Consider the following 26,180-nt stretch of genomic DNA (forward strand, 5'->3'; position numbering starts at 1 on the left):
AGTATCTTACCTGGGGAGGCGGGCTTATTGACGCTCGCACGGGGAGTGGGCGTGGCCTTTGGCACAGCTGGGCGTTTCTCGGCTGTGCTGTTGTCTGGAGTCTGTGGCACAACACGAAACGAGAGGAGGCAGCATCGGCGTGTCAGTGGTGTGTGTGTGTGAGTGTGTGTGTGAGTGTGTGTGTCTGAGTGTGTTTTGTGTCCTTCCAAGTACAAGGTTGGACCACGTCCAAACCTCTAACGGCCACTGTGAGCTGCTGCCTCTGATGACTGTTGGCTTCATCTGTCATTATTTCTGTGTTTGGTATTCATGTGTGACTCACCTTGGCAGCCTTCTTGGCCGCAGTAGGAGTGGTCGCCTTGGTACCGGGGCTTTTTTTATTGGCCGAGGCAGTGGTGGGGGAGGGGCGCTTGGCCGAGCTGGCCTCACCATTGGTCGAAAGTGTGGATGGGCGGGATTTGGTTGCGTTTGGTTTGGCCGACCCCGCGTCAGGCTGGTGATGGTGTCATGTTAAGCATGCCATGGCACAGGATGGAGAGAGAGAGAGAGAGAGAGAGAGAGAGAGAGAGAGAGAGAGAGAGAGAGAGAGAGAGAGAGAGAGAGAGAGAGAGAGAGAGAGAGAGAGAGAGAGAGAGAGAGAGAGAGAGAGAGAGAGATTCAAAAAGAGAAGAGGGAGAGGAGGGAAGAATAAGGAAAGGATGGAAGAGAAAACGAGAGAAAAGGAACAATGGAATAGATGAGAGTGGCAGCATGAAGATTGGAGCCAGCAACACATCCCAAGATCAACGTAATATATCACACAAAAAATTATACTAATGGGTGGTAAATTATAAAATTATCTTGATAGCAGCGGTTCCAATGTTGCATCGTGGAGTAAATTATTAAATTATCTTGATAGCAGCATTTCAAATGTTGCATCGTGGAGATTATGATTCTTGAAAAGATTTTCAAGTATTGCATCTCTCTCTCTCTCTTTCTCAGCAGAAGCAGTGTGTGGATGGAGGTGAATTATGTCCTTGTCTGTCTTGATTTTCTCTCAAATCAACTTCACCTAATTCCTCTGAATACACGTGTCTGCCTGTGCGTGTGTTTGCCTTTGTGTGTGTGTGTCTGTGTGTGTGTGTGTGTGTGTGTGTGTGTGTGTGTGTGTGTGTGTGTGTGTGTGTGTGTGTGTGTGTGTGCGTGTGTGTCTGTGCCTACCTGCCTGCCTGTGTGTATTAGCCTCTCTTGATCCAAGAGTGTGCACGTGTGTGTGTGTGTGTGTGTGTGTGTGTGTGTGTGTGTGTGTGTGTGTGTGTGTGTGTGTGTGCTGTGTAAGTGCATGAGTATGTGTGTGCGTGTGCATGCACATCTCTCTCGTCCTTTACCTTGTTCTTCCCATTGGGGCTGGGCAGACCCTTAGCAGCGGTGGGAGACTTGGCCACGGCCTTCCCGCCCTTCTCCTCTTTTTCCACCTTCTTCTCCTCTCCCTTCTTCTTCTCCTCCTCCTTCTCATCCTTGTTGGTCTTCTCCGGCTTGTCCTTCTTCTCGCCGATCTTCTCGCCCATCTTCTCGTTCCTGTCCAGGAGCGACTTCTCTGCCTTCACCGCCTCCTCCTCCTTCAGGATCTTCTCCGACTTCAGGCCCTTGTCCTGGAGCTCCTGTTTCTGCACCTCCTTCTCCTTCTCCTTCTTGTCGTCAACCTTCTCCTGCTTGTCCTTGTTGTCTGGTTTCCCTGGAGGGAGATAAGCCCAAGGGGAGGTTTAATGGTCAGGCCCCATGAGAATCTCCCATGATGCATCCTGTGCATGAGCCACCACCTGCGTCACGTCACGTACGCCCAGCTCAACCTGCGAGACTGATGTATTGCTATTTTTTATTAAGTTATTTTCTTCAATTTACTTTCCTTCTCCCACACGCACACACACCTTTACACACACAAACACACAACACACAAACGCGCACACACGCACACGCACGCACACGCACACGCACGCACACGCACACGCACACACACACACACACACACATACCTACTCACACACCCCGACATACAAACACACACATACACACACACAAACAGCATCATCACATATTTCATCGCCTCACTCATTTAAAGTCAGACCCGAAAAGGGAACCATAAATATTTTTTGAACACTATTTATGACCTAGTTATGACTTCCCAGTGCTATCTGTGCTGCAAGACTTTCCATCTGACCCAGGCAGGAAAAAAAACTTTCCCAGAGCTCCACACTCATGCCCAAACAGCCAGGCACAGGCTGAGCGAGACGGCACTAAAAGGGTGAGCTGGCGGTCAGTCAGGGAGGGTTGTTGGTTGGATACCCAGGGGCTAGTGAGCTAGGAGTGTGGGCATGGGTGAGACTGGCAGGGACGTGAGGTCACGTGGGCAGATGGGAGGCCGAGGTGGGAGGGCGAGGAGAGATGAGGGTTAGGCAGACTGGGGGGGATGAGGATATGAAAATGTAGGACACACAGGGTTTAGACTAGAACAACAACAAGCACTGCAGACAGAGTGGAACAAGCACTCGTTTCCTTTCTGAGTACTGCATTAGAGTGACCTCAAATGTTTCGGATTTTCTATTCGCTGTTCAGTCATTTAGAGCAGACGCTTTTAGCCACAGCGACCGGTGGCTTTCAGACGCACAGTAAGAAGTAAGAAGAAGGTAGTGGGGGTTGGGATGCTTAAAGGTAGCACTGCAGACATTGGGGGTCGAACCCACAACCTTAACCACTACTGCTCTCCTGCGGCTGCCCCACCTACCGGTTCACCAATGGATGTGTGATTGCATACAGGCAGGGTGCAAAGGCTCAAAATGGCTGGTGAATGTTCAAATGGGACCAGAAAGTAATTTGCTTCCTGATGAGCCCACATAGAACCACTGTACACCTCAACAACAGAAGAACGCCTTAACATTTGTAAGCCGAGACTTGCAGAAAGCCCTCTCCAGGTAGGGACGATTACACAAGTAGATCATCTCCCTCCAGCCCCCAAAGACGAACCTCACCGTCCCTAAATGGGGACATCCCAGCAGCTCCAACATTAAGACTGCCAAACAGAGCTCGCGACCATGGGTCAACCCTTGCGCTGCTCTCTGTTGACAGCGAGCAGCACCAGAGGAGACCTGGACCATGGACACTATACCGGCCCAGCGTTGTGTGATGACGAGGGGAAGCACACTCTGACGTAAGATACGAAACAAGACCAACCACTCAATAGACTACCATGTTTTTTTTGGCCGGTGAGTGAGGAGAATCCCCCAATCACTTGTGTATCTCACTGGGGTTTGGCTGGTGGTGGCTGGTGCTAATTGTGTGCGCTGCGTACATAGGGGTTGTGATGTTGGGAGGATGTTGGAACTCCCCAAGGTGGCTCAGGGACTCAGTAGGCCCCTGGATGGCCCCCGTGTGGCCCCTGTGCCCTTGGTTACATTGACTACGCTTCCTCTGTGCCCCCACACAGGACACAACACCAACACCCACGTCACTGTGTCATTAGGGGTGGGATGTTATGTGAAGGTATATGGATCCCAAAGTAGAACCAAAAATAGAAAGAGAAGTAAATAATGAATATATCATTATATAAAACAGATGGGACGAAAGAATCTGATCAAATCTATATTTAATAAAAATAGAAATACGATGGGATACATAAACAGACATTATTAAATGAACTACATAGCATTATCGCTTTTATTTCTATTACTATTATAAAAATAAAAGGCACATTATGTGATTATCATGGTGATTATTATGGTACTACTGGTAGTATATTAATATAACTGATACTGCTAATATATTGATAGAACATGTACGACTAATATACTACTATTAGAGACTTCTGAGACTAATATATTTATAGAACATGTATGAACTATATACTAATAGTACAGACTACCGCAAATATATGAATATAACATGTATGAATTTCATAATACTAGTACAGACTACTGCTTATATATTGATAGTACATGTATGACCTATATACTAATAGTACAGACTACTGGTGATATATTGAAAGTAGTACTTATATAATATTAGTACAGGCTACGGGACCTGGTAATATATTGATAGAACATGTACGGCTGCAGCCCAAGCCAGACAGATGTGTTGATCTGTCATGCTGGTGCTCATATCAGAATTCCTCCAGCCACTATCAGCAGAACCATGAGTCATCCAGACGAGAACTACTGGCTCTCTCTCACACACACACACACACACACACACACACACACACACACACACACACACACACACACACACACACACACACACACACACACACACACACACACACACACACACACACACGCCACACACACACACACACACGGATGAACGCAGACTCACAAGCACATAGCCTCATGCACACACGCATGCACACACACACACGGACAGAGACACGCACACGGACACAGACACACATGCTCACATGCTTGCACACATGTACGCACACTCACAAATGCATGTGCGCACACACCACAAGAAAACACACACAAACATGCATGTCCGCACACTCACACATGCATGAGGGCACACACCACACGCACATACTCCCACACAAAAGCTGTACCAGCTTTAGACACAATATAGACCTGTATCTGCAGAAGCACACTGCAACACAATGCTGCTAGCATCCAGCTTCCACCCCCCCCCCCCCCCCCCCCCGACACACACACACACACACACAGAGACAATGTTTCTTGCCTTTCTCATGCATGATATCTGTACACACGCCTCTGGACTGCAACTAATACAGTGCACACACTACATTACCCAAGGACACCGCCATCTGTGGCTTCCTAGCTTGTTTCCTCTTGACAAACACTGCAGATGGATCGATAGGTGGAGGGGTCGATATTGACCTATCAGAACCATTCAGTTGACCTTGCAATGGACAAGCTCATAACTGAATTACATGACTCTATGGGGACTGGGTAGAGATAGAGAGCGAGCGAGAGGGAGAGCGAGAGGGAGAGCGAGAGGGAGAGCGAGAGCAAGAGCGAGAGAGAGAGAGAAATAGGTGGGGAGATCTTAACCTCAATTTATTCCAGTTATGATAACCAGTATATTTCCTGTCCTTATAAAATTGCAAGTTTTTTATTGTATTCGTTTAGCTGCATGTGGGCAGATGGAAATTTAAAAACAGGTTCACGTCACTGCACAAAACACACATGTGCCCACTCATATACGCACAGGCAAATGCACACACGTGTGCTCACATACACACACACACACACACACACATACACACCGACACAGACAGCTTGCCAGAAATAGCAAGTCTATATTTGAAAACAGCCACTCTCTGATCAATGTTTCTGTTCTCCCTCACAACCAGAGACTGTGAAACACAGCAAGACAGATGGGGAGAGAGAGAGGTGGATACAGAGAGTGATATATATATAGATAAATATAGAGCCAGATACTGTATAGATAGATAGATAGATAGATAGATAGATAGATAGATAGATAGATAGATAGATAGATAGATAGATAGATAGATAGATAGATAGATAGATAGATAGATAGATAGATAGATAGATAGATAGATAGATAGATAGATAGATAGATAGATAGATAGATAGATAGATAGATAGATAGATAGACATAACGATAGATCTGAGGTAGATAAGTAGATTGAGAGATAAATACAGAGAATAAGAAAGATACTGTAGATAGATGCATAGATAGATAAATATATAGATAGATAAAACTAAGTGTATGAAGTAGACAGGTAGATAGAGATATAGATAAAGAGAGCAGGATCCTGCGATAGATACACATCAGTAGATAGATAGATAGATAGATAGATAGATAGATAGATAGATAGATAGATAGATAGATAGATAGATAGATAGATAGATAGATAGATAGATAGACAGTCAGATGTATTCCTAATCAACTGACCTAAATGCTACTCTAGCGGCCTACAAAGGTCACAGCAAGGTTTCCTGTGGAGCGTGAATAGAGGGTCGATACAGCACCACAGTGATCTAAACCCTCAGCACTGAACCCCTCGCTTGGCGGAACCAAAGACCTCCACCATCTCTACACCTCAAATGTCGCCTCCGTGCACAGTCACACTCCTACAACGCATCCATCCCATCCATGCCTCTATGCTGCCTCATTTGAATTGAACATTGTGCGGCTGGCACCTTTGGAGCGTCGTCGTTTGTATTGCGTGACATCAAATTGCGCTGTAGCGTAATTGAAATGTCTCCTGAAGCTTAACGTTTGCACCTATTGCCATCGCTCTCTCCACGCCCACTAAACCTCTAACGTCTCATCCAACGAGGGCCCCGCTGGGGGCCACTTTCGACACCTACCCGCCATGTTGGGCCAATTGCTATGGAAACCGTTGACGGGCGGGACGACAGAGGGCGGGACAGGAAGTAGCACGCTGGTCTCGCAGCTGCCGTCGTGCCTCCGGGGGGGCGGGGACGAGGGCATGGCGGCGGGCCCCGCCGTCAGCTGGAACGGCATCATGCTCGCCATCGCCATGGAGACGCCGCCGGCCGCACGCTCGTCGGAGACGGTGAACGAGCGGCGCACGGCCGCGTGGGGGGGGTGGGGCCTGGTGGCCGCCGACCCCGGGGACCCCGGCGAGCCGCCGGCGCTGCCGGGCGACGGGTAGGACTCGGCCACCATGCTGGGGACGGCGAGGTGGGAGCAGTCGGACATGGCACGCCGCACCGTGCCGCGCTGGGGGAGCTCCCGGGGCGGGGCCTCCGTGCCGGAGCGGCACCTGCCAGGCACGGCCGGGCCCTCGGCCTCGCGGCCCGCCGGCTCCGTCCGGACAGGGCCCCCCAGTCCGGCCGGCGTCCCGTCGGTGTTCTGGAAGCCCGGCGATCCCAGGGACGGGCGTCCGGAGGCGGGGTCCTGGTTCGGGGGGCCCATAGACGGGCCCGACGCCAGAGGCTTCTGCGGACCGGCGGCGAGGAGGAGGCCCTGGGAAGGTAGGAGGGGTGTCACAGGCCAGGTGTCAGGGGAGGGCCCGGAGGGGGACGGCGAGAATGGAGACGAGGAGGAGAACGAGCGAGGGCTGCTGGGGCTTTGTCCCGCGCTCCCCAGCGACAGCCCTGCACCGCCCATCCCCAACCCCACCCCCGACCCCCCACCACGACACCCCCCCACACCGCCGGCTCCTCCTCCTAGCCCCGCCCCCTCCATCTTCAGCGCCCCGGGTCCCGTGCCGGGCCGCGGCGCGCCCCACGGCCCCGAAGACCAAGAAGGCCCCTCTTTCCCGCCGGGGCCTGGGCTCCACTCCCCCCCAGTCAGAGTTATCTGGGGCCCCACCACGGCGTCCGGGCCGACCTTAACCTCCGGCGAGCTCCGCTGGGCGGCAGCTGCTGCCGTCTGGGCCTGGCGGGGGCTCTCAGGGTGCCAGGCGGACGGGGGGGCCGCAGGGGCAGAAGGAGGAGGAGGTGTCCGGCAGGGGGCGGCTGGGAGGCAGGGGGGGGGTGAGGCGGGGCGGGTGGCGGCGGCGCTGGGGTTGGAAGGCGGATGCCCAGCTGAGGCAGGTGGATACCCGCCAAGGCTGCTGCTGCTGCTGCCGCCGTCGCCGCTGCCATGGTGGCTGGCCATGCCTGGCTGCTGGACGTGCGAGCCAGAAAGAAAGGACATCTTCTCTCTCCCGTCTCTCTCTCTCTATGCCTCAAGTTGCGCTCACTTGTGGATCCGTTTCTTTCCCTCAAAGCTTCACTTGTCTTCTCTGGTCTCGTCGACCTGCTCTTTACCCCCCCCCCCCTCTGTCTCAGACTCCGTCTCCGTCTCTGCTCCGTTCCTTGAGAATGTTTGAAGTGTTATTCCTCTGGCTGCCTCCCTGCTCCCTCACCTCAGCTGGCTGGTTGTTTTCCCTCCCCGGCGGTCCGGATCAGAGCGCGCGTCCCCAGAGAGCAGGCATGGCATCGGTATCCAAGGTACGAGCGGGTTGAAGAGCAGCGGCGGACGCGCGGCGGCGACGCGTGGAGGAGGTATCCGCAAAGACGCGCGTGTGTTCTCCGAGGCGTGCACGTGTGTTGGAGTGCGTGAGGTGCATGTGCACGAGCAGTGCGGTATGTGTCTGTGCGTCTGTGTGTGTGTGTGTGTGTGTCCGTGTGAGACAGAGAGACAGAGTGTGTGTGTCTGGTCTTCTCGGCTTCACTCTGAGCACAGCACCGATCAGCTGTGGGGCTAAATTGCACATCGCTCCCTCCCTCCCTCTGTCGCTCTCTCGCTCTGTTTCTCACTCACTCTCTCTCCCTCCCTGCCTTTCACTCTCTCCCTCTCTCATTCTCTCTCTGGGTCTCTCTCTCTCTTTCTCTCTCTGTGTCTCTCTCTCCCTCTGTCTCTATCCATCCCCCTCTCTCTCTCTCTTGCTCTGTATGTGTGTCTCTCTCTCTCTCACGCTGTAGCTCTCTCTCTCTCTCTCTCTCTCTCCCCCTCTGACATCACAGTCACATGACAACCTTGTATATTCTCTCATTCGCTGGACAAAAATCTCAGCTGCTAGATTCGGGCAAAACATGCACAACAAAACACATGCATGTCCAAACGCACACACAAACAGGCACACACTCACAAACAGAAACACACACACACACACACACACACACACACACACACACACACACACACACACACACACACACACACACACACACACACACACACACACACACACACACACACACACTTGCACGCAAACCCACACATGCAAGTGCACACACTAACACAAATCAATGATGGCCACCAAACAACATCCTCTAAACAGGAAGATGATTGTTGTTGTATTGGTTTTAATTGATTGTGATTTGTTTTTGATTCATTATGAATGAATGAATAACCATTATCACTATGACTCCCTGCATCACTATTTAGATTGGTTCTACTCCATCAGAAAACATGTAGGGGAAGGACACCAAATGGTCCACTATGCTAGTTGGCTAGCAGGCTTAGCCGCCCTCCTGTTGCATTTGTGTGGTGCATTGTAACTCCTAGCTAGGCTAGAGTCCCATCTCGCTCTTGTCTCATATCTCGCAAAGGGAGAGCTCATCACTTCCCTGTTGATTTGTGTCACAATGACACAAATCAACCAACTCCCATCATGCATCTGTTAAGCGGTGTGGACGTGACCCCACTGGTACCCAGGTTGTCATCGTCCATTATGGCTGACTCCATCTCATAAAAGGACAGCTTAACACACACACATGCAGAGGCTCGCAAACACACACACACACACACACAGACACACACATGCATAGGCTCACAGACACACACACACATGCATAGGCTTGCAGACACACACACACACACACTCACACACACACACACACACACACACACACACACACACACACACACACACACACACACACACACACACACCACACACACACACACTCCCAGACACAAGCACACACACACACACATACGCACACACACACGTTTACAGGCACAAAGGCACATACACACACAAAACAACATCCCAAATTAAATTGACAAGAGTACCCTGTTCTGCTTCAATGATAATGATTGAACATTATTACATAATCCTCCATAAACAATGCATTCACTGTACTCCCTCTCTCACACACACACACACACACACACACACACACACACACACACACACACACACACACACACACACACACACACACACACACACACACACACACACACACACACACACACACACACACACACACACAAACACTTAGAGAGCAATATACAGGGACACAGAGAGGGAGTGTGAGAGACAGAGAGAGACAGAGACAGAGACAGATAGAGAGAGAGAGAGCGAGCGGATGTTTCCGGTGTGTCTTTGACCTCGATGGACCAAAGAAAGGCAAACCTTATGCAAGCTTTCCCCACCGTTTATCTGATGAATGAAGCCAAGCTGGACCCCTTAGAGACAGGTTACACAAGAGGTGGGGTTGGTGGCTTCATCAACTTTTTAGTCGCCCCTGAATAGTTATTTGAAGATGTCTAGACCTCTCGCAATATATTAGATAATATATTATGTATTATGTTTTATGTTCCATTCCTGTGATGAATGGGTTATTTATATGGAGGAATATATCAAATTTTGGAATGCAGAAAAGGTATCCTTTAAAAAGATTTCAGATTGGTTCTCTGGTTTTGTATCTAACGGAGGATTACTATTTTTCTCAACCGACTGATGCAAGAGAAAGGCATCTCACTGTATATTTTTCATAAAACACTCACAGACACACACAAACACAATCACACACATATACAGACAAACACACATAAACCCACTACACTACACTTAACTAAACAGCAGCACACACACGCTCACAACCTCTATTTTTGACTGATTTCTGAGTCGTTGATTTGAGTTACCATGACATGCTGTGCACCTTGCACTGTGTCCAGTATAGTTAGAAGGTGGGCTTTAATATAAAAAGTGTTGAACAGATTAGTGCTGTCTACTCATTATGTTACATAATACAGGTAGGTCACCTTGAAATGCCTGCAACATCATGACGGTGAAATTCCAACAAAGTAAAGTAAATAGCAGTACAACTTTTAATAATAGTGCAATCTATGAGGTAATGGTTCATCCTCTGTAGGCAGTCAGGCTATGAAATCATAAGGGAGATGATAGCCCTCTATTCTGGATTGATGCAGATACCAATGCAAAACATTGATTAAATAGATATTTTTCTGGTTTGGACAGGTTAATGCAGAGGAGAGGGATGGGGGGGAAGATATAGGAAGTGAACCTGGAGCAGAACATATGAATAGGTGACCTGACCACATAACCCAGTCTGTAGAGTGGAAGTCAAAATTGTATATCGATTTATATTTATGTACATACAATTCTTGAAAAGTCCCAGCCACCTGCCTGGCCACTGACAGTTATGAACGGAACTGGAGACGGTCAAAGAGCCGTTCTAGAACACATGCGGTCAGAACACAGTGGGTCTGGGTCTGGTGTTCTGGCTGTGAAGACCAGAACACCAGACCCACAAGACACCAAGGTCACAGACACTCCTGCACCTGTGAGGCAACATACGGACACACCCACACAAACCCACGCACACACCCACCCACGCGCACACACACACACGCACGCACGCACGCACGCACACACGCACACACACACACACACACACACACACACACACACACACACACACACACACACACACACACACACACACACACACACACGCACACACACACACACACACACGCACACACACACACACACACACAAACACACACACACATCCTCACACACATCCACACACACAAACATATCCACACCCACCCCCACAAAACCACACCCACATCCACACACACACACACACACACACACACACACACACACACACACACACACACACACACACACACACACACACACACACACACACACACACACACACACACACACGCACAAGCACACCAAGTTGTTTTTGAAACAGCTGTTGACGATGGATAGAGACCAAGGTACAAGGGGGAGGGGGAGGGGGGAGGAAAGATTAGGTTAGAGAGAAAAAGGAGGGGAGGAGGGAGAGCGAGAAGGACGAAAGAGAGAGAGGGATATAGAGAAGGAGGGAGGGAAGTAGAGAAGGAGGATGGAGGGAGGGAGCTGGAGGAGGAAGCTGCAGCTGGTGGGCAACAGGGTTGGTTGGAGGATGAGGGGGAGGAGGGGGGGAGGGAGAGGGGGAGGAGGGAGTTGGATCTTGTCAGGGTGATGCTATTTTTACCTCCCGACCTTAGTGTCTGTCACACCCAGTCCAACCTCTTCTTCCACAGCCTTTTCTCATCCTCCCTCTTCCCTCAATCTGGCTCCCAGAGTCCCTTTGTTACCACGGTAACCGCCTCCCATGTCGCCTTGGCAACCCCACCCCCGTCCCCAGCCACCATTCCTATCCCCCCCCCCCCACACCCCCACCTCCCAGCACCACCAGGAGCCATCACCACATCACACACATGATCACGCAGACACACATATACTCAGATACACATCAGACACACACCGCGTGCACACACACAAACATACATATACATGCACATACATAGATACACATGGCCGTTGGAGGAGGCTATAATTATGGGAGCCACTCATTACCACGGCGACGCAGGGAGTCTAACAAGCAAAGAAGAGAAGTGACGCGGATAGAGGGGGAGAGAGAGAGAGAGAGAGAGAGAGAGAGAGAGAGAGAGAGAGAGAGAGAGAGAGAGAGAGAGAGAGAGAGAGAGAGAGAGAGAGAGAGAGAGAGAGAGAGAGAGAGAGACTGGAAGAGAGGGGGGTAGGGATGGATGAGAGTAGAAGGAATATCTAAAGAGAACAAGAGACACAGACAAATGAGCACAGAAAGCAGCAACAGAGTGAGATAAATAGAGAGAGCAAGGTAGACGGACTCAGGGGGAAAATAAAACTTGAAAAGAGATCAGGGAGAGAGGGATTGGAATGGTGGGTGTTTGAGGGAGAGTATAGGTTAGTAGACAGAAGACAGATAGATAGATGTAAAGAGGAAGTTATATATAGACCTGACCAGAGAGAGAGAGAAAGAGAGAGAGAGAGAGAGAGAGAGAGAGAGAGAGAGAGAGAGAGAGAGAGAGAGAGAGAGAGAGAGAGAGAGAGAGAGAGAGAGAGAGAGAGAGAGGGAGAGAGAGAGAGAGAGAGAGACAGAGAGAGAGAGAGAGAGAGAGAGAGAGAGAGAGAGAGAGAGAGGGAGAGAGAGAGAGAGAGAGAGAGAGAGAGAGAGACAGAGAGAGACAGAGAGACAGAGACAGAGACAGAGAGAGAGAGAGAGAGAGAGAGAGAGAGAGAGAGAGCAAGTGTGATGAGACACCCAGACGGGAAGTGATGGAGAGAGAAAAAAATAACTCAGGAGATGAATAGAGATAGACGGATAGAGGGAGCAGGCCGTCAAAGGTAGGTCAGGAACAGAGAGCGAGAGCGAGAGCGCGAGAGAGAGAGAGAGAGAGAGAGAGAGAGAGAGAGAGAGAGAGAGAGAGAGAGAGAGAGAGAGAGAGAGAGAGAGAGAGAGAGAGAGATAGAGATAGAGAGAGAGAGAGCGAGAGAGAGAGAGAGAGAGAGAGAGAGAGAGAGAGAGAGAGAGACCGAAAAAAGACTGTGCCGACTATATTCAAACCGAGGACCGGAGGCATCTCTGCGACAGTGTGATGTCACAGCAACAAGTCTAACCAGTACTCTGAGGAGACAACCACTGCTTACCATCAGACAACAACATGTATTCGCACAAGACACAACACACTATTTGTAAGTTACTCTGGAGTTTGCAAACATTACAAAATATCTTGTGATGCATAGCATAACATAGTGTAACATAAACTAATATAGATATATTAATGGCTAAAGAGACCCTACACACACACACACACTCACATGCATGCACACCAATACAAACCCATGCAGCTGGCTTAGGTTTAAACTGCATTCTTAGTAAAGGTATAGAGTTCATGTGGTGATAAGCTGCAATGCAGAGCCAAAATGGAGGATCAGTCTGGTGTGCTCTGTATTGGCACACAGAGCCACAGCCCTGCGGAGCAGGCATGGAGGATCAGTTTCACTGGTCTGCTGTGCACTGTATTGGCACGTGGAGAAACTGCCCTGCAGAGCCACCATGTGGTCAGATGGACACACTGCATTTGCGATGACGCCAACTTAATGGAGCTTAATCGGGCATAAAAGCCTCTCGCGAGCTTGCAAACATATTTAGCGTACTTTGCAGGACTGACTTCTTCATTGGTTATCATCTAAAATAGTATGTGTGGGAGACACCAAGGAATAAACACATACATGATCATAAATGGGTATATTCACTAATGGAACTGGTTGGAGCCATCCCATCATCGCCCATCCATCTCATATACAGCCTGATCATTGCTGTGGCACCAAGACAACAAGGTAGGCAGACAATGTAACAGTTAGCACTGGGACTTTTAACACGTATCACTAATTTAATTAGCAGTTAATTAGCCTACATTAACAGTGAGCGGTTGACTCACCTCAGTCACACATGCCACCTAAGACTGAACATACAGATAAAAGTACATGACACAAAGTAGCTGGCCTGCTTAGAATCACAAAGAGGAAAGCTAGTACGCAGGAAAATGTTAATGTGTGGCTTGGCAGCAGTCCAGTCCAAATCCAGTTAAGGAACTATTTGTGGTGGGGGGTTGGGGGGGGGGGCAAATAAATGATTACATAAACATACAAATAATAATCTGCTTATTGCTATTACCTAATCAGTGACGCTTGTGGAACGGCATTGATGATCTACGGCTTCGGCCTCGTACCAAGAGCCGAATGACAGCCGTGGTGATATCCAGTAGAACTCCCTCCTTTGGCATATTGCCTAAATGAACAGTCCCTAGTTTGGGGGTGGGCTGGTTGCTTCAGGGGAGACCACGGCCCATTGTTTGTTGGTGTCCATGTAAAAACGACCACAGCACCATAAGTTATTAAGCATTCCTATGGGAGCGATCCACTTGAAGTGCTGTTGAATAAATAATAAACTCCTGGCTCTCTATTTTTAATAGGACATTCATTTGGAAGGAGAGAGTAAAAACATTTGTGTGGTGTTCAGCGTGATGTTTGGATACCTCACATTCTTTTTGTAGCTACAATTATTTTATTTTCTCTAAATGTCAAACGTCTAGGTGAACTGACATTCTGAAATTCTAGATATAAAGATCACAGACATTAAGCTTTTTATGGGAAAAAAAAAGTTTAGGAACTGCAATGTCATATGTGTGTGTTGTCTCAGATCGAAGCAGCTTGCATTTTATTTATACATTTTGCCACTAGATGGCGTCAATGAACATGGCTTCTATCCATCTCCTCCAGACAGACCTACATACAATTCCTCTGCATACTGTAGCAATGATTAAAAAGTAATAGTGAAACCAGGCCACAGCTTTAATGCAATGCTTAGCTGTCTATATATTTTCTGTCTTGTAAATCGAACCACGATGGATGTACTGAAAGACTGACCTAATTGTCTGTCTGTCTGTCTGTCTGTCTGTCTGTCTGTCTGTCTGTCTGTCTGTCTGTCTGTCTGTCTGTCTGTCTGTCTGTCTGTCTGTCTGTCTGTCTGTCCGTCTGTCTCACTCTATCCATCGCAATATATTGAGATCACTCAACTTCAAATTGCCTCTCTGCCTCTCTCTCTCTCTCCCCAACTTTTTCTCTCCCTGCTGAATGGAGACTGTGCATCATCAGCAGCAGTGCAGGGTTCTCCATGACCTCTGACCTCCCGGGTGATGCATGGGTGGAGATGATGGTGTGGAGGTGGAGAAGGACAGGGCCCTATAAAAAGCCCTGCTCTTCCCTCTGTGTCTTATGTAAGGCTGTTAAAGAACTCCAGCATCAATATTACATCTCAGCGAGAGAGAGAGAGAGAGAGAGAGAGAGAGAGAGAGAGAGAGAGAGAGAGAGAGAGAGAGAGAGAGAGAGAGAGAGAGAGAGAGAGAGAGAGAGAGAGAGAGAGAGAGGGGGCGGTCTAGAACTAGAGTGATATGTACTGTCCACTCACACATATATATAATGTATACACTCTTCTTATGTAATGTATGCTTTCTACTAATCTCTCTCCTATCTCTCTCCCATCGGTGAGAGAGCAAGTGAGGGAAAGCTAGCTTTACCCGACTCACAGGAAAGAGAAGCACATTGCAGTATTCTTTCATTCAGATCCCATTCATTGAAGACAAACAAGCTCCCCGGGGGGAGGACGCAGGACACAGAGCAGAACCACGCCACCGTCCTTTGAAGACGCCATTTGAATCACAATCCTATTCGGCCCTCTCCTTCCACACAGAAGAACCCAGTACTCAGTACCGGCTGAACAAGGGCGACCAGTGAAGGAGACGGCCCGAGAACAGAGCAGTCCTCGTCACCAGACAGAGGACACTCAACAACACCAATGAAATAGAAAACAGATATTCTGTACTTGCGAGTATTACTGCACAAACTGTATTTACATAGATTTTGTGTATTTATCTATCTTTTTAGCCCTTTTATTCGAGATTTGTATCCCTGAACGAATGCTGACACGTACACCAAGATGGATTTCTTGCACATTTGTACTTCGGCAGATACATTTCTGATTCTTCGTTAAGTTGTCTGTAAGGAAAACCATAATTTGTAGCATCCACTAGCATCCAGGCTACTGAAATACAACGAGTCACCTTCATTGTATCTATACCATTGCACGTCCACTACACATGAATGACGTGACTGGGTACACATAACGCTTGATGCTTTGAATGTTTCATGTCCATTTTCAAAATTCAGCAAAGAGACACATTCTCCCAATCAGTAAAGTGCAACATTGCGTGTGGCATCCCAAAAAAAGCGGGAGACATTTTTGACATTGAAGAAGCAGCAAAGGTCATTGTTATATCAATCCACTGAAATTGTTGTTGACGTCTGTCTTCGAGGAAAACCGCTATCACAATAGCATAAGCATGATGAGAGAAAGAAAGTAACATGGTTTACCTTTGGTGTTCAAGATGGCCGCATCGGCAATAGTGGGCAGAGAGGGAGGGAAAGAGAGGAAATAGACTTTTAGTACAATAATAGAATCCATTTCATTGCAAAACTGTAACTTCGGGCAAAAATAATCAAAATGTTTCTGTTCAATATGTGGAGAAGGTTGTAGATACATAAAACTACAGTTATTATCTTCATTTCTTGATTCTCCTTTAACAGATTCCAGTGGAGTTAGTTTAAAATATCCAATCATTTGAAATAGGTTTAAACCTGCATCGTGCAAATATTTCACCCCAGCCATCGCTTTGGTTCAAAATATTTGATACATAGATGTTTTGATTATGAGTTTGGGTGTTAATTTAATTCATCTAATCACTTTGAGAAAACAAAGCTCTGGCTGCCGTCAAAACGTGACATGGTGCGTGTTTAAAGCTCCTTTAACACAACAGCATTATAAAGTACAAGCAGACACATATCAGCATGAACAGGTCATTCAGGACATGTAGGCCTATTAGAGAGAATCACACTGGAAGATCAGCCAGAAACAAGCAGGGGGCCACATAACAGTATTAAATGGGATAGAGCCACGTTGAAATAAAGTAACAGGGATTCATAACAGTATTACATAAGAGAGAGGCACGCTGAAGTAAAGTAACAGGGAAACATAACAGTATTAAATAGGTGACAGACACGCTGAAGTAAAATAACAGGGATACATAACAATTAAGAGAAAGTAGCAGTGTTGAGAGAAGGGAACAGGGAAACGGTATTAATTAGGAGAGGGCTAATTAAATAAAGGTTCCTCCCAGTGAGCCAATACGCCCTTCCCTGTTTTGTGATTAAATTACAGTCGGCGGTTGAGGAAAAGATGACCAAGGAAAAGATGTTAAATCCAAGGTATTCCCATTTTTGAAACTGCATCAAATAAACGATATGTAGGAAAGAAGATTAGTCTTTGTATAGGTGGTTAAACAGGTATACCATAGATGCACATGAAAATACAAATAAATCCCTGGCATGCTTGCTCAAGTAAGCTAATTAATAAACACTCTATATCAGACTTAACATGATTATTGGTATCATTATTGGCTGGGTATCAATCAAGCTATTAAGCATATTTACATTATTATTAAAAGTATGTGAGGTTTTAGAGTGAGGGATCGGCGTTAGCAAGTTAGCTAAGTCACCAGTAACCTATTAGCACACCAATGGTCCATGTGTATCTATGGTACTTATGGGACGCGAGTAGACAGCTATGCAGCCAGTAAACAATCAGGAGGAAAACAGCCAGTGCAAAGAATAGATATTAATGGTAAAAGTCAAATCATGGAAGTGTTAAGAGTACCAATAAAGCGATGCAAGGTAGCCAGGCAAGGAGGTCAACGGAGGAGGATGAGGTCAATAGACGGCTACTGGTAAGGTTTACACCGCTCACTGGGGTCCAATGCTGGGCGACCAACGTCGCCACAAAGATGTGTTGGGTTTAGTGAAACATCAGCGCCTCCGTAACCTTTACGTTAGCGGTCAATATTGTGTGTTGTTGATGCATCGGACCGTAATCGTTACAATCAATAACTACGGCCTACACCAGTAATAATAACCACAAACGAGGGGCCTTAAAGGACGCAGAGCCATGCACTTTGAATTACACGACCCCACAAACCCGTCAGCCTGCTCGGAGCAATGCCTCCTAATCCATAGGATGGGGCCGTACGCTGTGCTATGACGCTGTGCTATGATGCTGTGCTATGATGCTGTGCTACTATTCTCAACTAGAACTCTTGACTAGAAAAGCCCCCCTTTGTCTGATAATCTGCCCTGTAGTTCACCAACCTTCCAGCAGGGGGATTGTTGGCGGTGGTGGCGACGAGGCGTCCCGGTGCTCTGAGTGTGCAGGGCGACAGGGAGCAGGTGGGGTGGTGGGGGTGACGGAGGTGACGGAGGCAGGCGGTGGGGACGGTGGGTTCGTGGTGGCGGCGGGAGTGGCGATGCTAACCGCGGGAGGGGGCGCTACGGTGCTAGCAAGGGGAGCGGTGGTCAAACTCTGGCTGGGCGTGGCCGCGCAGCTTAAGCTAGCCGCGGAGGACACGACGCCGGGGGGGGAGGAGCCAAACGGAACGAACGGCTTGGCGTCGGGGTTCAGCCCCGAGCCAATGGGAGCGGAGGGGGGTGGTTCTACTGCGGCGGCGGCAGCGGCTAAAGGGGAGGGGGTGGAGGGCGGGGCGAGAGTGGTGAGAGACACCTCCGGAGTGTTCTTGGAGGGGGAGGAGGCGGGGTGGCAAGCAGTGGGGTGGCAAGCGGTGGAGGTCTGTAGGCAGGTGGCGGTGGTGGTGTCGGGCAGGGTGGTCTTTGCGACCATGGAGGGTGTGTGGGTGAGGGGGGTGGTGGTCTGGGAGCTGGGGGTGGAGGCCGGCGGTGTCTGGAGCACTGAGTCCAGGAAGGAGAAGGTCTGGGAGACCGGGCTCAGGTTCTCCCCCGACAGCAGGCCTAGGCTGCCGCTGTCGTCTGCCGCGTCAGCTCTGGGGGCGTTAGCCACGCTGCTGACGGCGGTGGCGGCGGGGTCGCTAGCAGCCTCTGTTCCCTTAGCGTGAGCTTGGCTGTCCCGGGCGGTCAAGGGGAAGTCATCGACGCACATGGGCTCGTAGGAGCGTGCGGAGGACTCGCGTGCGGCTACGCCAGCGCGGGCAGGGTTTGTGACGCAGGTGGGGGAGCCGAGAGGCTTGGAGCCGGCGGGGCCAGGCTGAGCGTCCGGTCCCCAGTGTGGGGCCCCCACCACGGGCTGGCTGGGGGACGGGGGCTCCTGCGGAGGGCCCCACTCCTCTGGGAGCCTCATCCGACTCTTATTCTTCCTCCCTCTAACCCTTCCCCCTGCTGCTGCTCCTCCACCTCCTCCTCCCCTCCCCTTGATATCCCACTCCCAGCTCTCTTCCTCCTCCTCCTCCTCTTCCTCCCCATCGTCTTCCTCCCTTCCTCCCCTCTCAGTTGCTGTGATATCAGTGGAGGCGGGGCTTATCATCCCGTTGCTCCCCGATTGGCCGTTCTGCCTGTCCAGCATGTTGTAGACCTCGTCGCGGCTCTTCCTCTTCTTCTTCCTCCTCCTCTGCTGTTGCCTGGCAACCTCTCCCTCGGGCCCAGTTCTGTGTGGACCCAAGGGCTCCGAGGCAGAGGAGGCGGAGCTGCTGTCCTCCAATGAGCCGCTGGGGGAGAGGGCGGGAGCTGCTGCGGGGAGGGGGGGGGAGGGTTTTGTAAGAGGAGGTAACCAATCACATTCTGTGTCAGAGAAATCAGCCCCCCCCAAATAGGCTAGCAGATAAGGGTTCACCAGAAGAAGGAGGGGCTTTAAGTAAGGCTGCTTAGCTCCATCCACAAACCCTTCCACTCTGGAATCATCTTTAGAGTCAGGTTTTGATTTGTTTTTCACACGCTACTAGTGGTATTGGTTATTGTGAGTTATTTAGGCTCTCTTGGTCGGTACATTACCGTTGAACCTGATAAGGGCCATGTTTGTTTATGTCTTATAATATGAAGGCACTGTATTCTCTTTTGTAACTGTATAGGATCACCTGTGAATTGGAATCAAATTTGTATGAAAGAAACTTTAGCCTGTGACAGCTAGGGGGCACTAAAGTCAATTCAATACATTCCCACACATATTATGTCGGAGCAAGCTACTTCAAAGAAAAACTCTTAACCTGCAAGGTGATACACAATGTGTAAATATGAATTATGCGTGGTTAAAACAATAATGCAGAAAAAGTCAGGTGTTTGGCAAGCAGGAAATCTAGTGTGATTCTCTCATGACCATCATCATCATCCTCATCCTCATCATCCTCATCCTCATCCTCATCATCATCATCATCATCATCATCATCATCATCATCATCCTCAACATCATCATCACCACCATCATGTTAATCATTTGTGCCAAACCAATGGCCTGGTGTTGGTCATGTTGGTCCCACATTTAACACACACAGACACACACACACACACACACACACACACACACACACACACACACACACACACACACACACACACACACACACACACACACACACACACACACACACACACACACACACACACACAGGAGGTGGTGGAGGTGCATCGTTTTCTGGGTGGTTTTCCAACCACCGACTTCACCAATGAAACCACTACAGCAATGTATACATCTTTAATAACTTTTTAGTATATATGAGTATTTCCTATCCACCCGAACACAAATCTGTAGGAGCAGAGCTAAACAGGGAATAAAGAGAAGAACCAAAGATAGAAGATACAGATTAATGTGATATGTTATCACAGACTAATCAATAGCAATATCACACTAGAACTGGATCAATAAAACGTCTTAGATGAAGAATGATACGAAGAAATGCAATATGTACTATACAAACACGCAAACGACAAAACATAAGACACACAACTCAATGCAACACAATGGACAAACCAACCAGGTGCCACATCGATTTATGCATTTGAGCTTAACACTGCATGCCCTCTCTCTTTCCTTGCTCACTCATTTCTCTCTCTCTCTCTCTCTCTCTCTCTCTCTCTCTCTGTCTCTCTCTCTGTCCCTCTGTCTCCATCTCTCTCTCTCTCTCTCTCTCTCTCTCTCTCTCTCTCTCACTCTCTCTCTCTCCCTCTCGACTCTGAAGTCATTTCTCTCAAGGACTATACAAACATAAGTGGACACTAGACTCCCCAGTCCTTGGGGAGGGGGGATGTCTTACTCTCCATCTATCAATCCTGCACCTTCAGACCTCCTGGATGTAAAGCTGGATCCTGCGTCTCTCCTCTTCCAACATCCCATCATCTTAAAGGGGAACCCTCTCGCTGGGTTACACGTGTTGTACAAATAAAAGATCTCTTCAACATCAACTCTGTTTCGCAAGAAAGTGGGACAAATCCCTAATCGGACCAATGGAAAATGCAAATCTCGGACCATTGAATTCACTAATCAAACTTTCTGTTATTTATTTCCCGGAAACCCAGTGGATGTTGCAGATCGCACATAAAAGCTGGAGCTAGACACGCCTGCTAGGAATAATCAGACCGCCCACCTCTGGAAACATGGCGACTGTCCTCCTGTCTGTCGCCTCTGCGTCTATCTGCAGCTGTCAGGTCCGTGAGGTGAGGAGAAGGCCGGGGTGTCTAGCATCTATTATGGATGCCTTAACCCAGGTCCTGTGACTTTGGCCACGACAGCAGTTCAGCATCAGGAGTGCAGAGTGCTGCGGGGGCTGGCGGCCATTTTGAAAAGTGGAGGTAGGAATCTCCAAGTCTTTGTATATGTTTATTCAACCATGTAGGGGTTGATTTATATTTTCATGTGTTGGTGGGCTGCTGTTGAATAAATACACTAAAATCTGTAACAATATGTTGTCTAAGAGTTCTCAGTGCTTCACGAAACACTGGTGAAAAATGAGTTATTATTCTTTGACGCATCTCCCACGTTGTCTTTCACACAGTAAATCCATTGTCACCATTAACATGACTGACTCAGCACTTTACAATGAATAAAAAAGGTCTACTTGAAAAAAGCAAACGGTTGCATAACAGCTGGCTCCTAAACACTAGTTGGTTAGCCAGCAGGGCTATCTTTAGTGCACCGATACAACAGAAAGAAAGAAACAGAGCTCCAAAATAAAAGACCTCACCCTAACTTGTCCTAATTTGTAACCAAAATCCTACCATAATAAACACCATATCATCATTAACCCTGCTTACTGTCAAATGGCGCACAAGGTCGAGCGCAAATGTTTTTTATATCTTTCCTCTAACCCTCCTTCCTATTCTCAATAATGGAGGGAGAAAAACAACAACATAAAATCCTGTTTACCAAAGTCCTCTTTCACTCCATCTCCACCTTACCTCCACCCACCCGTGCACTCATGTGCCACTCAACCAAGCGCCCCCCTCTCCTTCAGTACCTGAGAACTGATCCATGGAGTGGACTCCGGATCCGGGGGAGGTCTTGAGTGGAGAGCTGCCCCCGGTGCTGCCAGCGGTCTTAGGGTCCAGTCCAAAACCTGGAGCTGCCTGGGCGAATCCAGCTGGACTGGGGGAGCTCATGCCGGACTGGAAGGAGGGGGGCATGCCGGCTCCCATGCCCATACCCAGACCTGTACCCATCCCAGGTTGGGAGAACCCTGAGGGGGGAGAATCGGCGGATGGAGAGAGAGAGACAGAGAGAGAGAGAGAGATATAATTTTTTTATCTTTTATTTGTATCAAGTTTTACCTTTTAGTGCTTTGGTAATGGATATGTTTGTTTCCCATGTCTATACTCATATTCATGTATAATAAGTCTATTGAATGAGATCGAAAGAGATATTCTGAAATCCATCAGTTTAACAACATGACCTAGCATGGAGTTTAAAGTGTGTGTGTGTGTGTGTGCGTGTGTGTGTGTGAGTTTAGCTAGCATGGAGACCATATTGTATGTGTGTGTGTGTGTGTGTGTGTGTGTGTGTGTGTGTGTGTGTGTGTGTGTGTGTGTGTGTGTGTGTGTGTGTGTGTGTGTGTGTGTGTGTGTGTGTGTGTGGACCTAGCATGGAGTCAGTCACGCTGCTGTCCTTGGTCTTGGTCTGACTCCACGGGTCAGACCCACCACCCACCAGGTTCTTCGGACCTGCGGGAGATAGAGAGAGGTAGGGAGCGAGGGAGAGGACGAGAGCAGGAGAGAGGGAGAGGACGAGAGCAGGAGAGAGGAGAGATTTAGAGCCATACGAGGAGATGGACAGAGGGAGTTGAGGAGAAGGCAGCAGTAATATAGATAGAAAGAGTGACAGATGGTAACAAAGATGAAAAGGAGAAAGATAGAACAAACAGACGAGAAAGGCACTTAAAAAGCAGGATGAGGAATGGTCAACATGAAAGTGAAATAATATGGGAAAGAAGGGAGAGGAATACAACATGAATATGAATATGAAGAAAATATCAGAGGAATACTAAACAAAGATGAATAAAAGGAATATAGAGAGAGAGAGAGAGAGAGAGAGAGAGAGAGAGAGAGAGAGAGAGAGAGAGAGAGAGAGAGAGAGAGAGAGAGAGAGAGAGAGAGAGACAGACAGACAGACAGACAGACAGACAGACAGACAGACAGACAGACAGATAGACAGATAGACAGATAGACAGATAGATAGATAGATAGATAGATAGATAGATAGATAGATAGATAGATAGATAGATAGATAGATAGACAGACAGATAGATAGAATGACGGGTCGTTGCTTCTTTTATGTTGCCGTTAAAGCACGGATAATGGAAAAGTTGTCCGTACATTCACACCTTTTTAATTTGCATGATTCCGAAAATGTCTGTGCTTGTTATTGTATCAACCCACGTAGCTCGCATTACATTGCTATGAATGCACGAGCTAGAGCAGTTTGCAGTTCACTTAACGGCCAGAAGGGGCCGAAATTAGGAATATCTGATTCTTACACATCATTGGAAAAGATCTATACATTTAATTAAAATATTTTCCACAAAGCTAAACACGGTTTGAAACCCATGGCTTATTTCAGTCTATTCTAGACTGCATTTAATTCACATAAAATGAAATACAATATGTCAGTACCGTAGTTTAGTGACAATTAAACATATAGTACTTTACTGGACATGTAGCCCCTCCCCCTTGCTCACCTGACAGGTAGTCAGAGCTGAAGGCCGGCTGTCCAGCGGGGTCCTGGCGACCCCCCAAAGACATCATCGATGACATCATCCCGGGACCTGGTACAGACAGAGGACGCACACGCCTCAGTAATGAATCTCAGGTCACTCGCAAACCTTTTCTAATAGCACCGTTCTGTCTCCTGTGTTGAATGAGGGAATGTTCTGGTATCCAAGGATAGCAAGATAGCTATCCTTGTTAGCTTTCTTGCTAACAAAGGTCAGAAAATGTATTGTCTTATCTGGTCTACATTTTATCATCTGTCAACACGACCGAGTTCAACAAATATCATACAATCAAAAGATGTTGATCTGTTAAAAAATGGGAAAGATAATGTTTAAAGTTGAAAAAAAGTTCAAAGAGTCGTCTCCTACGTACTCGTTTCCCCTTCCTGTTGACCACACTCATTTGTTCTACAGGCTTCCATATGAATCTTATCAAAAAGGAGGATAGCCTGACGCAAATTGCCCCACGCACCCCAATCTGTCTATCTGTCAGTGCCATTGGTGGGGACACGAAGAGTCCTCACAAACAGCCGAGTGAGGTGTGTGTGCGTGTGTGTGAGTGTCTGTGAGCATGGGTGTGTGTCTGTCTCTCTGTGTATGTGTCTGTCTGTCTGACTGTGTGTGTGTGTGTGTGTCTGTCTGCTCATGTTTGTGTGTGTGTGGTGTGCATGGGGGTGTGACACTGAGGCGAACAGACAGGATATGTAGCCGAAGGAGCAATCGCCATGGTTACGTAACCTAGGCGGCGGGGAGCATCCGAGGGTTGCCTAGGTAACGCATGGTTTTAGCAGAAGGCGGCTGTTATGTGATCGATCACACGGGACACCACCGGCTGAATTGGTACATATCCTATACACAAAAATACACACAAACACCCACACACTTGCACACACACACACACACACACACACACACACACACACACACACACACACACACACACACACACACACACACACACACACACACACACACACACACACACACACACACAACAGTGACGCAGGTGCACGTACTGTACAGCTCTCTGGTTGGCATGGATGGATGATCAATGGAAAGCGAAGGAATCGATAAATGATTAACCAGCGTTACTTTATGATCCACTTAACCACAGGAGTAAAGCATTGTTTAAAAGCATCACCGACGTCAGCTGAAATAATGAGCTTAGCTTTGCAGACACGTTGGACAGGGGAAGTGATTGCAAACACATTAAGGATGCATGAGCCAAGCCGCACTATCGAGTTAAGGAGCCCAGCATACATCATGAAGATGGACGCAGCAAACAAATGAGTCTCTCACTGAATCGCTTTTCGTCAATGTGTAACAACAACAACATTTGCTGCATTCTAGCATGTAACAATCATCACTAGTCTAATAACATCATGAGATCTCCTTCTGGGTTAGTTTTAGATTAGTGATGGGTGCCAACTTAAAAGTATAATTAAGCATCGGATTGTGGTTGAGGTAACTTTAGAAATGACTAAATTCCAAGTAGATTCAGCCAGATATTGAGTACAATTATCAAATATAATCTGTACAATATCTCTTCTTGAACTCTAACTCTATACAGGAGGTGGTCTATTTATGTGCCAGGGAGTAAAGGTGGTCATAAACCATAGGAAAGTGTATTCCATTACGATTCCCTCTCCAAGGTCCTGAAACACCTCTGAGCCGCTCCACCCACATACACCTCCCTGAGTCCCTTTCACACGCAGCACATCCACGCACCATGACTCCGTCATCCACGTGGAGCTACCTCACATGTGTCTTCGTTGGAGGTGAAGGAACATACAGAAGAAAAAAAGTTGGCTGCATATGTGTGTTCAATCGGTAATGACCGAACCCTATTCCGTCAGTGGTGCGGTGGGTTAGTTTAAAAATAATCTTCAAATAGATTTGGGGACAGCCTGACCTATGCATCAAAAAGGGGGGGGGAAAGAACACATGCATACACACACATACACAGACAGGAACACACACACAGGAGCACACACACATGCACACACAGACACACTGCT

At 48.1% G+C, this 26,180-nt stretch overlaps 1 protein-coding gene across 1 annotated transcript in view; it reads right to left on the bottom strand.

Moving 5' to 3' along the window:
• map4l (microtubule associated protein 4 like) overlaps window positions 1-26,180 on the bottom strand; it is a 46,744-nt gene that overhangs the window by 15,685 nt on the left and 4,879 nt on the right. The window contains exons 3-8 of the mRNA XM_056596323.1: window positions 24,130-24,216; window positions 23,033-23,116; window positions 22,417-22,635; window positions 1,368-1,714; window positions 323-493; window positions 11-101 (exon numbers count right to left, since the gene is read on the bottom strand). Of these exons, the coding sequence (XP_056452298.1) occupies window positions 11-101; window positions 323-493; window positions 1,368-1,714; window positions 22,417-22,635; window positions 23,033-23,116; window positions 24,130-24,216 (999 nt within the window). The remainder of the gene's footprint in view (window positions 1-10; window positions 102-322; window positions 494-1,367; window positions 1,715-22,416; window positions 22,636-23,032; window positions 23,117-24,129; window positions 24,217-26,180) is intronic.

The sequence above is a fragment of the Gadus chalcogrammus genome, chromosome 8, assembly GCF_026213295.1.
Source record: "Gadus chalcogrammus isolate NIFS_2021 chromosome 8, NIFS_Gcha_1.0, whole genome shotgun sequence".
NCBI classification, from domain to species: domain Eukaryota; kingdom Metazoa; phylum Chordata; class Actinopteri; order Gadiformes; family Gadidae; genus Gadus; species Gadus chalcogrammus.